Source organism: Anoplolepis gracilipes, chromosome 14 (assembly GCF_047496725.1).
Source record: "Anoplolepis gracilipes chromosome 14, ASM4749672v1, whole genome shotgun sequence".
Classification (NCBI taxonomy): Eukaryota; Metazoa; Arthropoda; class Insecta; order Hymenoptera; family Formicidae; genus Anoplolepis; species Anoplolepis gracilipes.
In genome coordinates, this window is record NC_132983.1 from 7,346,334 (window position 1) to 7,361,644 (window position 15,311).

General features: G+C 41.4%; 2 protein-coding genes across 2 annotated transcripts; both read left to right on the forward strand.

Moving 5' to 3' along the window:
* Positions 1-213: 213 nt before the first annotated feature.
* Positions 214-2,078, forward strand: LOC140673485 (uncharacterized). Its single transcript, XM_072906469.1, has one exon. The coding sequence runs from the start codon at positions 214-216 to the stop codon at positions 1,345-1,347; it is 1,134 nt and encodes a 377-aa protein (XP_072762570.1). The 3' UTR covers positions 1,348-2,078.
* Positions 2,079-12,078: 10,000 nt separating this feature from the next.
* Positions 12,079-13,233, forward strand: LOC140673260 (uncharacterized). Its single transcript, XM_072906114.1, has 2 exons — positions 12,079-12,539; positions 12,620-13,233. The coding sequence occupies exons 1-2, from the start codon at positions 12,343-12,345 to the stop codon at positions 13,185-13,187; spliced, it is 765 nt and encodes a 254-aa protein (XP_072762215.1). The 5' UTR covers positions 12,079-12,342; the 3' UTR covers positions 13,188-13,233.
* Positions 13,234-15,311: the final 2,078 nt, after the last annotated feature.

The window sequence follows — 15,311 nt, forward strand, 5'->3', positions numbered from 1 at the left end:
TTATTATTCAACGGGTGGTGCTCTAGCTCTCTGTGCTTCGTGTATGGACACCTTTCGAGATGACATCGGATTAATATACGAAATACGGAGACATAAAGTTACATCGCCCGATGAGGTGGATATGCGATGGTGCAGTAGCTGTCAAATTTTATTACATATAATAATGTCGCGTAATATGTGTTATGTTTGCACACCAAAATAGAGAGAGAAAAAATGGAAAACGTGCAGCAGAAAGAACGCGACTTGTTGGAGCGTTCCAACCAAGTCACCACATTGGGTGAATATTTTGGATGGCTGCAGCATTGCGAGGAGTTTATCGAAGAGCTTGAAGAACGCAGCCGTGTCAAGCGTCCGCGACTCTCAATCGGAAATAGACAATCTTTGGTGACAAGAATTGCGCGACTCGAGGGTGCAAAAACTCGATTGCAGAGACAGTTTATACCCAGTGGTGGTGATTATAGTAGTGAAAATAACTCGGAGAGACTCATATGGCGAGAGATTGATACGGCGTTTGAGAGCCGCATCTTGACTGGTGCGGTTATAAATTATAATCACATCGAACCTCGTCAATTTTTGGAAGATGCGAGTGACATTGTGCTCGAGCACGTGCGAGACGTTATGCAAAAACATAACAGTGTGAAAGTGAATACAGTGTTTAACGGCGAGTTTGTGGCGGGCGATAAGCATGCCAATAAATCAATCAATACGAGAAACTGTGAACTCTTACATACATCCGATTTACGCGAGTGGTATGAGCGGCGAGTCGTCGAGCCAATCCTTGCATCGCTCGAAGAATTTCAGGAACGCGATAGCGGATGGGCATTATCGCGTATACTAAATTTGACTGTAAATATAAATAAATATAATCCTATGCGCGCCGGATGTTACGTGCAATTATCGCAAAAGATAATAATGAAACGAGCAGTGGTTAACGTGCAATCTAAAGACAATGCATGTTTTGCGTGGGCGGTAGTGGCTGCTCTGTATCCAGCTGAAAGATGTGCACACCGACAATCATCGTACCCGCATTATACAACAGTACTAAATCTCCAAGATATTGAGTTTCCAGTCACTCTTAATCAAATTAAAAAATTTGAAATTTATAATGACATTTCAATCAACGTGTACAGTTTTGAAAACGAAAACATTGTCCCTATTCACCTTACGGAGCAAAAGAGAGACAAGCACGTCAACTTGCTCTACGTGCAAGATGCGCAAGATATCGGACATTTTGCATGGATCAAGAATCTATCTAGACTTGTTAGTATGCAACTCAGCAAACACAAGACTAAAAAATATATCTGCGATCGGTATGTATATTTAATAAAACTGTCTAAAAATATTTAAAACAAGGATATAAAAATTTTAACTTTTATTTTACAGATGCATGCACTATTTTCACTCGGTCGAGAAATTGCAATCACATACAGTAGACTGTGGAAAGATGAACGACTGCGCTATCCGATTACCGAGCGATAAGGATAAGTGGCTCGCATTTACCAACTACAACAGGAAGGAGCGACTACCTTTCGTCGTGTACGCCGACCTGGAGTGCGTTTTGGTGAAAAAAGAAGAAGAAAATTTTTATCAACATCACCAAGTATTTAGTATGGCTTATTATGTACATTGCTCGTACGATAATTCGTTATCCGCGTATCATTCTCGTCGCGAAGCCAATTGCGTTGCATGGTTCACCGACGAACTTAAAAATTTGGCGCAACATGTAGAAAATATTTTAACAACCAATGTCCCCATGGTAAATTTAACGCAAAATGAATGGAAAGAATTTCGAAGTGCGACTCAGTGTCATATATGTGAGAAACCATTCGTAGAAGATGATACGCGCGTACGCGATCATTGTCATTTGACCGGGCGGTACAGAGGTCCCGCGCATTCAAATTGCAATCTAAATTACAAAGAATCTTTTTGCATTCCAATAGTATTTCACAATTTATCTGGTTATGATTCTCACTTTATAATCGAGGAAATAGCCATAGCGTTCGAAGGGGGAATCGATTTACTTCCGATAACAAAAGAAAAATATATTTCATTTACAAAACATGTTAAAGGTACGAAAAACAAACCAGGAAATCACATTAAATTACGTTTCATAGATTCATATAAATTTCTCACAACAAGTCTCGACAAATTGGCGTCTTTTCTGAGCAAGGATAAACTCAAAATTTTACAATCGGAATATAAAAATTTATCCGCCGAAGATTTCAATTTATTAACAAGAAAAGGTGTCTTCCCGTACGAGTACATTGACTGCGTAGATAAATTGCAAGATGCGTGTTTACCATCACGAGAATCATTTTACAGTTCCTTGACAGGTAACACAGTATCTGAGAGCGATTACGCGCACGCTGAGATTGTGTGGAAGCGATTCTCCATTCGAACGCTAGGCGAATATAGCGATCTGTATTTAAAAATCGATGTTTTGTTATTAGCAGACATTTTTGAAAATTTCCGAGAGAGTTGTATCAAGAGTTATGGGCTCGACCCCGCGTATTACTATACTCTTCCCGGTTACACGTGGGACGCCATGTTAAAGTATACGAAAATTATATTTGAATTACTCACAGACATTGACATGGTTATGTTTATCGAACGAGGTATACGCGGTGGTCTGAGTCAATGTTCCAACAGGTACGCGCGTGCTAATAACAAGTACATGCAGTCGTATGACTTATCAAAACCATCAACGTACTTGATGTATTTCGATGTTAATAATTTATACGGATGGGCAATGTGTCAACCATTGCCCTACGCCGATTTTCAGTGGGTCGATAATGTTTCCAATTTTGATGTATCATCGATCGCGCTCGATTCGTCTACAGGCTACATCCTCGAAGTCGATCTTGAGTATCCGCAGCATCTTCACGATTCGCACACTGACCTACCGTTTTGTCCGACACACGACAAACCACCCGGCAAGCGCGAGGGCAAGCTTCTCGCAACCGTATACGATAAGAAGCGTTACGTGATACACTACCGCAACCTGCAGCAATGTTCACGTCACGGTCTTCGTGTTACAAAAATTCATCGTATATTACAATTCACTCAATCTCCGTGGCTCCGTACTTATATAGAACTCAACACAAAATTTAGAACACTGGCAAAAAATGATTTTGAAAAAAATTTGTACAAACTAATGAATAATGCAGTGTTTGGCAAAACGATGGAAAATGTGCGCAATCGCGTAGATGTTAAACTTTTAACAAAATGGGACGGAAGGTACGGCGCAGAGACATTGATTGCAAAACCAAATTTTCATAGCAGAAGCATTTTTTCGGAAAATCTAATCGCTGTAGAATTACGTAAACTCGAGGTGAAATTCTACAAACCAATTTACGTAGGTATGTGTATTCTCGATATATCCAAGACATGTTTGTACGAATTTCACCACGATTATATGGTACCAATGTATCGGGAGAGATGCAAAGTCATGTACACTGATACGGATAGTCTTATATATCACATTGAGTGCGACGATGTGTACGAGAATATGAAACGCGACATCAGCAGATTTGATACGAGCGACTATGCGATAGACAATGCGTACGGTATACCGCTCGTGAATAAAAAGGTACCGGGTCTAATGAAGGATGAAAACAACGGTACCATAATGACTGAATTTGTCGGGCTAGAGCAAAAATGTATGCGTTGCGCGTGGATGGTAAGAAGGATACGAAAAAGGTAAAAAGCATCAAGAGTAACGTTGTTGCGAGAACGATAACGTTTGACGATTACACGCGGTGTTTGAACGAAGAGATTGAAATAACGCGTAGTCAATCGTGTATAAGATCAAAATTACACAAGGTATACACCATTTGCGAAACAAAAATTGCTCTAAGTCCGTACGACGACAAGCGGTATATCGTACCTACAACTATTGATACGTTACCGTGGGGACATTATAAGATATCTTTATAAAATATAATGTGTGTATGTGTGTGTGTGATTTTTTTTTTTTCTTGTATGTATATTTCATATTTTATATATTGTAATGACTATTGGAAAGGATCTATTAATAAAGATTTTGTATATTTCAAATATTTCATATATTTTTTATATTGAATACATTGTATTTCTTATAAAATTAAATTACATGATCCTTATGTACCCAAGAATTGTGCGAGCTATCAAATCCCAACCATTTCACGTAAACCTCGTCACCCCTCCTGCGCAGTACTTTCTCCACGAGATACACATCTGGATAATTCGCGCGATGCAACTCGTGCTCGTAAAATGCTCCAGCGATAGATTTTTTGCGATAATCCTCGAGTAGATATGTTACGGGATTAGTATGTTGCACTTTAACAATCTTAAACACCTCGGTTGTCCAATTTGGCGTGTAACCCTTTTCGAAAAGTTTTTTGTATTTGCTAACGCGTACCAGGTCACCTACTTTAAACTTTGCAAAAGCAGCAATTTTTATACTGTTGTATACAGTATTTAAAAGTCTATCAGCGATCGTGGGAGTAACATCGATAGGTCTCATATTGATAGTGCGATGTTTTCGCGCGTTATATTCTGCAACGAGTCGGGATAGCGCGTCAATCCACTTGTAAGTTCCGTTCAGCGTAAACATCTTCCACATGTCGTTCTTCAGCGTGCGATTGAATCGCTCGACGACAGACGCCTTCAATACCGAATATGTGGAATAGTGATTAATGTTATGTTTCCGTATAAGCCGTTGCACATCGGTATTGTAAAATTCCTTCCCGTTATCAGTTTGTATGTTTTTCGGGCATCTCTTGCTATCTCGAATTATTTTGGCGATTGCATCAGCCGTCTCCCTTCCACCTTTACTCTTGAGTGGTGCAGCCCATGCATACTTGCTCAACACATCGATGACGGTGAGTATGTAGTGGTAACCTTTGTTGAAACGAGAATACGGACGCATCTCGACGATGTCGGCTTGCCACAGATCATCGTATCCCCGCACTATGACGTGTCTTCGGGGAAAATTTTTTCTCGCTGGCGCATGCAATTCGTTCACCAACTGTCGTCTCTCCAAACTATGTTGATTCTTTGCTTTGTCAGTTTTTCTCGATGTCCGTTTGTTGTTCACATTTTTTTCACTCATTTTCGTTTATCGCCTTTAATAGCCGTTCTTGACCTGTTCTTGACCTGTTCTTGACCTGTTCTTGACCTGTTCTTGACCTGTTCTGACCTGTTCTTGACCTGTTCTGACCTGTTCTTGACCTGTTCTTGACCTGTTCTGACCTGTTCTTGACCTGTTCTTGACCTGTTCTTGACCTGTTCTTGACCTGTTCTTGGCCTGTTCTGACCTGTTCTTGACCTGTTCTGACCTGTTCACCGCCGTCCTTCACCCATTCGAAAATCGTTCTTGACCCGTTCGCAGCCTTTTTCACAGTCGTTTTTGACTCGTTCGTAGCCGCTTCTGACCCGTTCGTAGCCTCGTTCAGACGTCTTTTGACCGATCGTAGGAGTTCTTGAGTTGTTTGTAACCTTGAGTGTAGCCGTTAAGAACGTGTTCGTAGCCTCGTTCGCAGCCCTGCTTGAGATGCTGATAGCCTCGTTCGAAGCTGTTGCAGCTGCTGCTGCTAGGTCGTTCACTGCCACTGCCACTGCCACTCATTGTAGTTTAGATAGCAGTTCGATAATTCTTCGTAGCTGTTCGATAATTGTTCGCAGCCGTTCTATAATCCTTCGTAGCTGTTTGATAACCGTTTGATAGCCGCTCCTAACCCGTTCACTGATGCTCATTTAGGTTTGATAGCTGTTTCTGAGTTAGCGTTAGCCGGGCGTTGAAGTTCGTTTAGCACAATCTGTATTGCTCGCACGTCCTTCTCAAGCGAAATCAGCTTCTCGTCTGATTCTTTCTGTTGATTCATTAATCTTTTAACGCAGGACTCCACGTACAGTTTGTTGACGGCATCGGTGTCAGCCTCTGGTTGCGCTACACGGCGAATCTTACGTGACCTTGCATCGAAGTCTGTAACGACGCGACACAAAGCGTTTTCGGGCACATAACTTTTTACCAATCTATCCCAAGAACCGTTTGTGCCGGTTGCATCATTTCTTGGATCGAATAATCCAAATTTGTTGATAGGCATTTTTTCTGATGCTTCGTAAAGTGTCACGCAACGCTGATCGACTGATTAGTTTTGTCGAGACACCATTTAATTTATAATAATTCCTGCTTCACGAAGTTCCTCGATGATCGACTGGATCTCGTTGTCGTGAGCGTTGTGACCAGCTTGGCGCGAAGCGTTGAGCAATCGTAGCCGATCCACTAGTTCGTTGGGATCGTCCCAGTGCACGTAATCAATCATATTGTTGGTTAGCGTCATAGCGCGAGGCATAGATATCTCCCCTCCAAATTTTGTATTTTTCGATTCGAGCGACATCAACGGTGCAATTATATGTTTGTACTTGTACCCCCTGTTACCCTTCAAATGGCCCTGCGCATCATAATCGCGTCTATGCGCGTTCGTCACCAATAATATGCTCTTGTATTTTTCCAAATCGTCCCCCCTCGTGTAAAGTTCGTCATCGGGAATTCTCTTGAAGATCAGCTCGTACAATCCTGGCGTTCCAATGTACCGCACGTCGTCTATGATAATAGAGTCATCTTTGTTGATGTTGAATTGTTTGTTGCCGAGTCGCAGTTCATTCTTTCTGTCAAAATAGATTCCATACACATGATCAATCTCGTGATTTTTGTCGCCACTAAACAAAGCGCCTAAGTACTTTTGCCCAAGTGGCCCAAAGTACTCCCGCAACGTTTCTTGAACTTCCGGCGTTTGTAACTTGTTTCGAACAAACGATGATTCGAGCATGTTGCCCGAGATTTCGAAAACATCTTCGTTTACGCTTGTTGGTGCGGTTAACGACGTAGAGGCTATCGACGGTTCATACAGTAAAACGTCCGATCGTTTCCTTTTTTTCGGTGTCGCATCTTCCTCTTCCTCTTTCTCTACCTCCTCATCTTTAGCCTCTTCCTTCTCATCCTCCTTGTATCGCTTGATTTTAATCTTTGCGCTACTCTCCGACTTATTTTTCACCGCGAACGAGTTGTCGACAATCTTTTGCAGCGGCTCGATAATAGGTTTAAAATGGGTCTTGACCGCGATATCGTCATCGATGTTACCGATCTTCAAAGCGCGATGTTTCTTGCGGATCGATTCGCTCGTTTTCGCAATCTCCTTCGCCATCTTTTCACGCTCGCGAATATTATCGCTCCCAGCCATATCGATAGAGAGTGTTGAACGCTCGCGTTTCACCCCTCACGACAGAATGTAGGCAACGACTAATCATTTTGTGGTATCGCAAACACGTTAAATCCGTTTCTGTATCGCCCGTTTGTAAGCAAGCTATCCTTGTCTATCACGAGAAATCCATACTTTTGCTGCCAACAAGTACGACATAACTCACTGAAATCCTCGTATGACATGTCGGTATTCACGTGATCGTTGTACACGTGTTTCAAGTTGGTGCCATCCTGTTTAAACAAGATTAGCAGGTTCGCATTGTCGCGTAAAAGATGTTTCGGTATTCTCGCGTATGTCTGGCAGAGATAGAAGCAGTCGACGTTCGAGTGGCGTCCCATTGAGAAATATTCTCTTATCGTATTTTGTTTGTCGCACGCCACGTCATCGAAAACGAAAATCGAGTTTGGACGTGCTTCGCTCGGTGGAATGACGTCACTGTTATTGGAGAATGTAAAATAGCCGATTTCATCGATCGACGTTAACAAATTCTCCAAATATTGATATTTTGGCTGTTGCAGTGACTTTGAATACACGTACACATTTTCAAAGCGGACGCCGTGCGGGCTTTCTATCAAACTAATCAACACGTTAGTTTTACCGCAATTCGAGGGGCCGCAAACGATTGCGCGTATAGTATTCGGCAGCATCGTACCGTGTCTACGCATCTCCGCATTGTCACCCATCGAGCGTAATCTGACGTCGTAATTCGTCACGCGTATCGCGAAAGGTTGTCGCACGAATTTCATTTTCCCACTTCCGATTCGGATCGCACGCCTGTCTATTTATAGCTGCGCGGAACTACAAAGTGTTCAGTAACGAAAAAATGTTTGTCCTGCTATCAAGTCCTTACGATATTCTCGATTTGAGTGCCAAACAGTTACAGTTTGTATCTAAAGCAGTTTTATTGCGAATGTGTGGCAATCACGTCCACTACGTGTGGGACAAACTTCCGGAATACATAAAGGCGGATTCGGAGGTTCAGACCTATCGTCGCTGTTTCGAACATTACAATCAACCGTGGCAACAAACGCACATTGACGGTCCAGCGCCAATGATAAAAGATTGTCGTGAATGTCAACGCAAATAAGCAGAGGTCTATTAAATCGTGCAATAAACGCGCTTCCTATCGAATTACATATTCCTGGATACCAGTTTTGCGGTCCGGGCACGCGGCTAGAAGAACGATTGGCTAGAGGTGATCGAGGTATCAACCCATTGGACGCAGCGTGTCGTGAACACGATATAGCGTACTTTCGGAGTAACGATCTTGCCGAAAGACACGCGGCGGATAGGATACTCGCCAAAAAGGCGCAAACTCGCATCACTGCGAAAGATTCGTCTCTCGGTGAGAGAGCCGCAGCCACAGCTGTCTGGATAGCGATGAAAACCAAAACGAAGTTCGGTATGGGTCTAAAGACGAAAACGAAGAAAAAGATGGTGAAAAAACGAATACTTCCGGTAGCGAAACGCGGGGGTGTATTACCGATTCTACCAGTGTTGGGCGCTCTCGGATCTCTGATTGGTGGAGCGGCTGGTGTAGCAAAGATGGTGAACGATAGAAAAGCTACACAACGTCAGTTTCAAGAGATGCTACGTCACAATCGTGCCATGGAAGGTCGCGGATTGTATCTCGCACCATACAAATACGGACGAGGAGTCTCAATGAAAAAGAAGAAAAAAAAAAAACGTCAAAGAGACGCTAAAAATGCCAGAGGGCGTAACTACCAATGTACAATTGCTGCAACTAGCAAAACGTATGCACATTCCATATTTTAGAGGTGTTTTTATGCGTAACTCATTACCGAACGGTGGTATATATCGAAACGAGAGCGGGATCATAAATTTGGATAACGCTAAAGGCTCGGGTACTCACTGGGTAGCGTATGCAAAGAGGGGGAATTGTGCTATATATTTTGACAGTTTTGGCAATCTTCGACCGCCGAATGAATTGGTGCGATATTTAAATGTGACAAAAATAGAATATAATCACACATCCTATCAAACTTATAATCAAAGCATCTGTGGACAATTGTGCTTGCAATTTCTCCGAACGGTCGATGCACGCGAATTTAAAGGCATACATTGCGCTATTTAACTTAGTATTCGTTAAACAGTTTGGCCAACATGTCTATGACATTCACGCTGACTGGAAAGAGCAGCGTTCTCGCGGCAAACTACTTTCCCAACGTAGATTTAAGCGACGGTGAATACGAGCTTGGTCTAGCGGATTTTGAAAGTTATCACACAATATCGAACGTGAATTCCTCGAATAATAAATTTTACTTTGGCAAAGACGATGCGGAAATTACGATTCCCGAGGGATCGTACGAGCTGCAAGCGATACATGAATTTTTGAAACATACAATTTTACGAAAACGTTCGCAACACACAGTTCGTGATGGTGATAAAAAACACACTGACGACGATAACTTTGAGCCTGGAGAATGGCCTATAGTGCTCCGCGCTAATTACAATACGATGAAGAGCGAGATCAAATGCGCCTACAGATTAAATTTTAGCAAGCCTAACAATATTGGATCGCTGCTAGGATTCTCGAACCGTATACTGCAGCCGCGAAAATGGTACGAGTCGGACGTGCCGATTAACATTATCAACGTGAACATTATCCGCGTCGAATGTAATGTGACCGCGGGTGCGTACAACAACGGCAAACTCGTTCATACGATACACGAATTTTCACCGAGGGTACCACCAGGATATAAGATATCGGAAACACCGGCGCACATCATTTACCTACCGATCATCGTGCGGTGCATTACGGATTTAACGTTACGCGTTGTCGACCAGGAAGGACGATTACTCGATTTTCGAGGAGAAGAGATCACCATTAGATTGCATGTACGGCGGCGGCGGTAAAATTAGCGTGTGATGCTCGTGTTGAACGGATCGAAAGACGTGAGAGACAATACAATCTTTACGACGTCAGCGACAACAACATCGACATTTGCTAATATCCAATCATCCGGCACTAAGAAAAAGAAATTGAACGCATCAAACGTTGCGTTTTTACAATCTTTGGGATTCGTGGTGCGAAACATTTAAACGATGACTGACATTCTCGACATCGCGGATGAGCCAATTTTTGACGATCGCATCGTCAAGATTGAGACTCACTCCTATAACCCATTCGCCAACACAACGTTCAGATACAGTGATGAGATAAGAATACCCATACAACAACAGGATCTGTATACATTGCCGTACGAGAGTTTCTTATACATCGAGGGAGAATTAAAGATAAAGAAGCCAGCTGGAGGATTCAATGTGGTACTGCAAAATAATTGCGTTGCATTCATGTTTGACGAGATTCGATATGAACTCGATGGTGTGGAGATTGATCGAAATAGAAACGTGGGAATAACAAATATGCTCAAAAACTATGTAACAATATCATCCGATAGAAGCGTGATTATGAGAAATGCTGGCTGGAGTGAGCCAACTATTGTGGATGGACACTTTAATTTTTGCGTACCACTCTACATGTTATTGGGATTTTGCGAGGATTACAGACGCATAGTAATTAACGCTCGTCACGAATTGATCTTAATACGATCGCGCAATGACAACAATTGTCTGCTTGGAGCTTCGACGCTGGAGCCTGTGATCAACATATTCAAGATACAATGGCGAATGCCACATGTGTTGTTGAGTGAAATTAAAAAGCTGTCTATGCTGCGCGCTCTGGAAAGCGGACGCTACCTCAGCATGGGTTTTCGCTCGTGGGATCTGTACGAGTTTCCGCTGTTGCAGCGTACAACCAAACATTCGTGGGCCATTAAGACCGCGACTCAGCTGGAGAAACCACGATACGTTATCTTTGCTCTGCAGACAGGCCGGAAGAATGTTATGTCCGAAGATGCGAGTAAATTCGACGACTGTAAATTAACAAACGTGAAACTCTATCTGAACTCGGAATGTTATCCGTACGATGACATGAATCTGGATTTCGATAAAAACAGATGGTCGATTCTGTACGACACGTACGCGCGTTTCTGCAAAAACTATTATGGATACGAGTACCTCGAACCGAGTCTCACTGTCTCACTGTTTCTACAGTACGGTCCGTTTGTGATCATCGATTGTTCTCGACAAAACGAATCGGTCAAGAGTGCAACCGTGGATGTGCGATTGGAATTTGAGTGTAAGGAGAATGTGGCTAATAATACGACTGCGTACTGTCTCATCATACACGATCGCGTAATCCAGTACAACCCGTTGACCAACGTTGTGCGCAAAATTACCTAAGTGTTTGCGACAATAATTTAGAGAGAGAGGGAAAGCTGGATATAAATCCGAGTGTTACGAGATGGTTGTCATTCTTCTTAACTGACGAAAAGAGATCTCATCATGTCTGTACCAACGTTTGTCGATCTGCAAGGATTTGTCGTTTCGAATAAATTCATCGCAAAGGAGGTGGCGGTGCTGAGAAGAGGAACTGTTCTCGCACACTACATTTTTCGGAGTCCTATACCATGGCATCTCCTTACAAAATCCGAAAAGTGTCAAGCTTCATGGTTGATGGCGAATCATCATGGACTACAATGGGAGGATGGAATCGTTGCGTACAGCATGGCGAAACGATTGATTACAACAGCTGTAGTTGAAGAAGAAGATGATAAAATGCAGTGTATCGTATACGTTAAAGGATGCCAGAAACGAGAATGGCTTGCTAATATGCTCGGCGACGATGCGAGAGAAAATTTAATCATTGAGACCTTGGATGCTAATTACGACGATATCGAATCTCTAAATAATCTAGATGTTAAAAATACTATACGATGTGAAAAACATGTTAAGAATTGCTCATTACAAAATGTATTCAAAATATTTAACTGGTGGTCGCAACGCCAGAAAGAATTGCAAGATTTGGAAAAATAAAATATTTAAACACTAATATGTTTTATTTCTTATTCCCCCTCCTCATTCCCTCCCTCCCTCCCTCCCTCACGAGTCATTTAAGAATTCTTTTTATCCGAGTATCGTCTCTCTCTCCCTTCTAAAAATTTCAGAGCACTAAAGTATTCTAGAATCTCCCACCACATTTACCACTAATCTCCTACTACTTTGAAAAAACGGGATGTCACGTATATTTGATTCTTCATATTCGATTCTTCATACGGTCAGTGTTGCGTTAACCGTTCGTGAAAGTGGTCCACTTTTGAAATCTGGAAATATGTACTACGTCGAAAGAAGCAGTGGCGGCCCCAGCAGAAGCGTGAATAATTACGTACCGAATCGTTATGAAACTTCATTGTTTGAGAACAAATGTGACAAGTAAGTTTTTGTTTAACTTCTTTCTATTTTTTCACAAATTGTTTTTAAACTAATTTTTTTTTTTTTTTATTTTTCTACAGCATTTCGTTGAAGCGTCGTGCGATTCGTATACTAAGTAGACGATACGCATTGACAACCACAGAATTCAAATTCCTTGAAATTGGTATCAACGTGGGTACACCGAGTTACGTGGAAATTGTCATAGGAGATCATCAAGGAAAGGAACTGGTATTATCTCTCGAAACGTGGAAGGGACTCTACGAGCAACGTCGCAATATTCACGATTTACTGCGAAAGGACTCTAAAGATACCTATAATTTTATAAGCGTTGGACCGCTAACAGTGCGAGTTCATACGATTAACGATACTAAACTTATAAGTCTCGAATCTTTAAACGTACGCATGATGATGATTGAACCGACGTTACACCGTATGTTTAATCTCGATCAATGCATCGATGTAACCTTTGATCGATTGGTTAGAATCACCGAGACAGTCGATACTAAGTTTACACAATTCTCCAATATCGCGTCCACTATAACGGATAATAAAAAAGTGTCAAATGTAATATGCGCCAGCGACGCCTTCAATAAACATCAACTCGTCGATTGCGAACTGGTAGCTTTAGTTTTTAGTCACAATATGTAATAAAAAAAAAAAAAATATATAAAAGAGAAGAATAAAGTTTTTTTAAATTTAAATCATGATATAATTTACTCGCACGCATTTCCCATCCGTGCTTCCTCCCACCCGTAAACAGTCCCAGTTCTCATATGTAGCTCGTTGCGGGAATGACGTCATGCTGGGAAGGGAGATGCGAAGCTAGGGACCGCGAGAGAGTAAGCGCTAGGAAAGAAAGAAATAGCGCGAGGCGAAGGAGAGCGAGAGAGTAAGCGCTAGGAAAGAAAGAAATAGCGCGAGGCGAAGGAGAGCGAGAGAGTAAACGCTAGGAAAGAAAGAAATAGCGCGAGGCGAAGGAGAGCGAGAGAGTAAGCGCTAGGAAAGAAGGAAATAGCGCGAGGCGAAGGAGAGCGAGAGAGTAAACGCTAGGAAAGAAAGAGATAGCGCGAGGCGAAGGAGAGCGAGAGAGTAAACGCTAGGAAAGAAAGAGATAGCGCGAGGCGAAGGAGAGCGAGAGAGTAAACGCTAGGAAAGAGATAGCGCGAGGCGAAGGAGAGCGAGAGAGTAAACGCTAGGAAAGAAAGAGATAGCGCGAGGTGAAGGAAAGCGAGAACGCAAACAGTAATTATTTTTCTTTTTTCTTTTTATAATTTTTTTTCTTTTTTTTCTTTTTATTATTTTTTTTTTTTTTTCCTTTTTATTATTTTTTTTCTTCCTTTTTATTATTTTTTTTCCTTTTTTATTATTTTTTTTCTTCCTTTTTATTATTTTTTTTTTCTTTTTTTTCTTTTTATATTTTTTTTTATATTAAATATTAAGTTATTATATCTAATTATATCTAGTATATGAAGGAAGAAGGATGGGATAGATGAAGGAAGCGCAAGCAAGCAATTATATGTGTTTTAACATAATTTTTTTTATTTAAAAAGTGTGTGTGTTTATTTACAAAAATCTGTGTGTGTGTGTGTGTGTGTGTGTGTGTGTGTGTGTGTGTGTGTGAATTTAAAAATAAAAATAAAAAGAAATAGATATAAAAAAAAAAAAAATATATATAAGAGATTGCACGCCGATGGTCGAGCGGTACGGCACGACGGCGACTGCTGCTGCGAGGCGCTGGAGGGGATGACCGGGCGGTCGTGGTGGCGTCCAGGTAGGGCTCCTGCATAACAGAAAAAAAAAAATTTATTAATATTTTCATAATTTGAAAAAGAATACTTACACATCAAGGATTACTTACAATTACTGATCAGAATCAGTATCAGAATCTGGATCATTATCGATAACATGTTGTAGATACAACATGTTATCGATATGTTGACGGATTTCCCGATGGATTTTTTGTAACTGCTCAGGACATGCTTGCCGATTTCCGCCTGGTAAACAGCAATTCTCGCAAGGCTTTCCCCTTAGTCTGTTGTTTTCATTCGTCCATATATAACTTTGTAGTTTAAAGATCACTGTTGAGGAATTTTTTATGTCAAGTTCGCGATTTCGTTGAAACTCCACCACCGCATTCAATAGTTTTTCGGTCACCATTTTTCACAGCACTTAATCCTAGCAAATGTCTACAAAAGTTTATTGCTGCGCACAAAAACGGCACACATTACATGCTATTACTTGGCACAGTGAGTGTCCACAATTATTACACGAGTTCCAACCGTGATAAATATATTGTCCTGTTTCATGTTTATACACAATTTTACCTTGTGTATATAAATCTTGAACTTCGATGAAACATCCCGAACAAAATTTTTCACTATTTTCCTCGTCGTTGTCATACTTTTTTACTTCGTAATAAAATATTATGTTACACATTTCCTGCCGTTCAGTTATAATTCGTAAATCTGCACGCACTAACGGCACTACTTGTTCATTCAAATAGTCTTCCGGATCACTCTCATAATCAGAGTCATTTACTATTTCCACTTCTTCATCGCTGTCGTCGATAATAACCACATCTTCATTGTCTTCATTGTCTTCGATGACAATCACATCTTCTATATCCATTTTAGCACTAAATCGAAAGACACTCGACGACTGTTGAATACGTTTTAACGCGGAGACAGATTCTCAAATTCGAGCAGCCGAATGTTGGCGCTGGTGCGTTGCATTCTTTCCTTAAAAATTTCGGAAGATGTTTTGCTCCAGTTT

Coding starts and splice junctions, on each gene's coding strand:
- LOC140673485 (XM_072906469.1), top strand. CDS start 214: ATGGAAAACGTGCAGCAGAAAGAACGCGACTTGTTGGAGCGTTCCAAC.
- LOC140673260 (XM_072906114.1), top strand. CDS start 12,343: ATGTCACGTATATTTGATTCTTCATATTCGATTCTTCATACGGTCAGT. Junction 12,540..12,619: donor TTTGAGAACAAATGTGACAA/GTAAGTTTTTGT, acceptor ATTTTTCTACAG/CATTTCGTTGAAGCGTCGTG.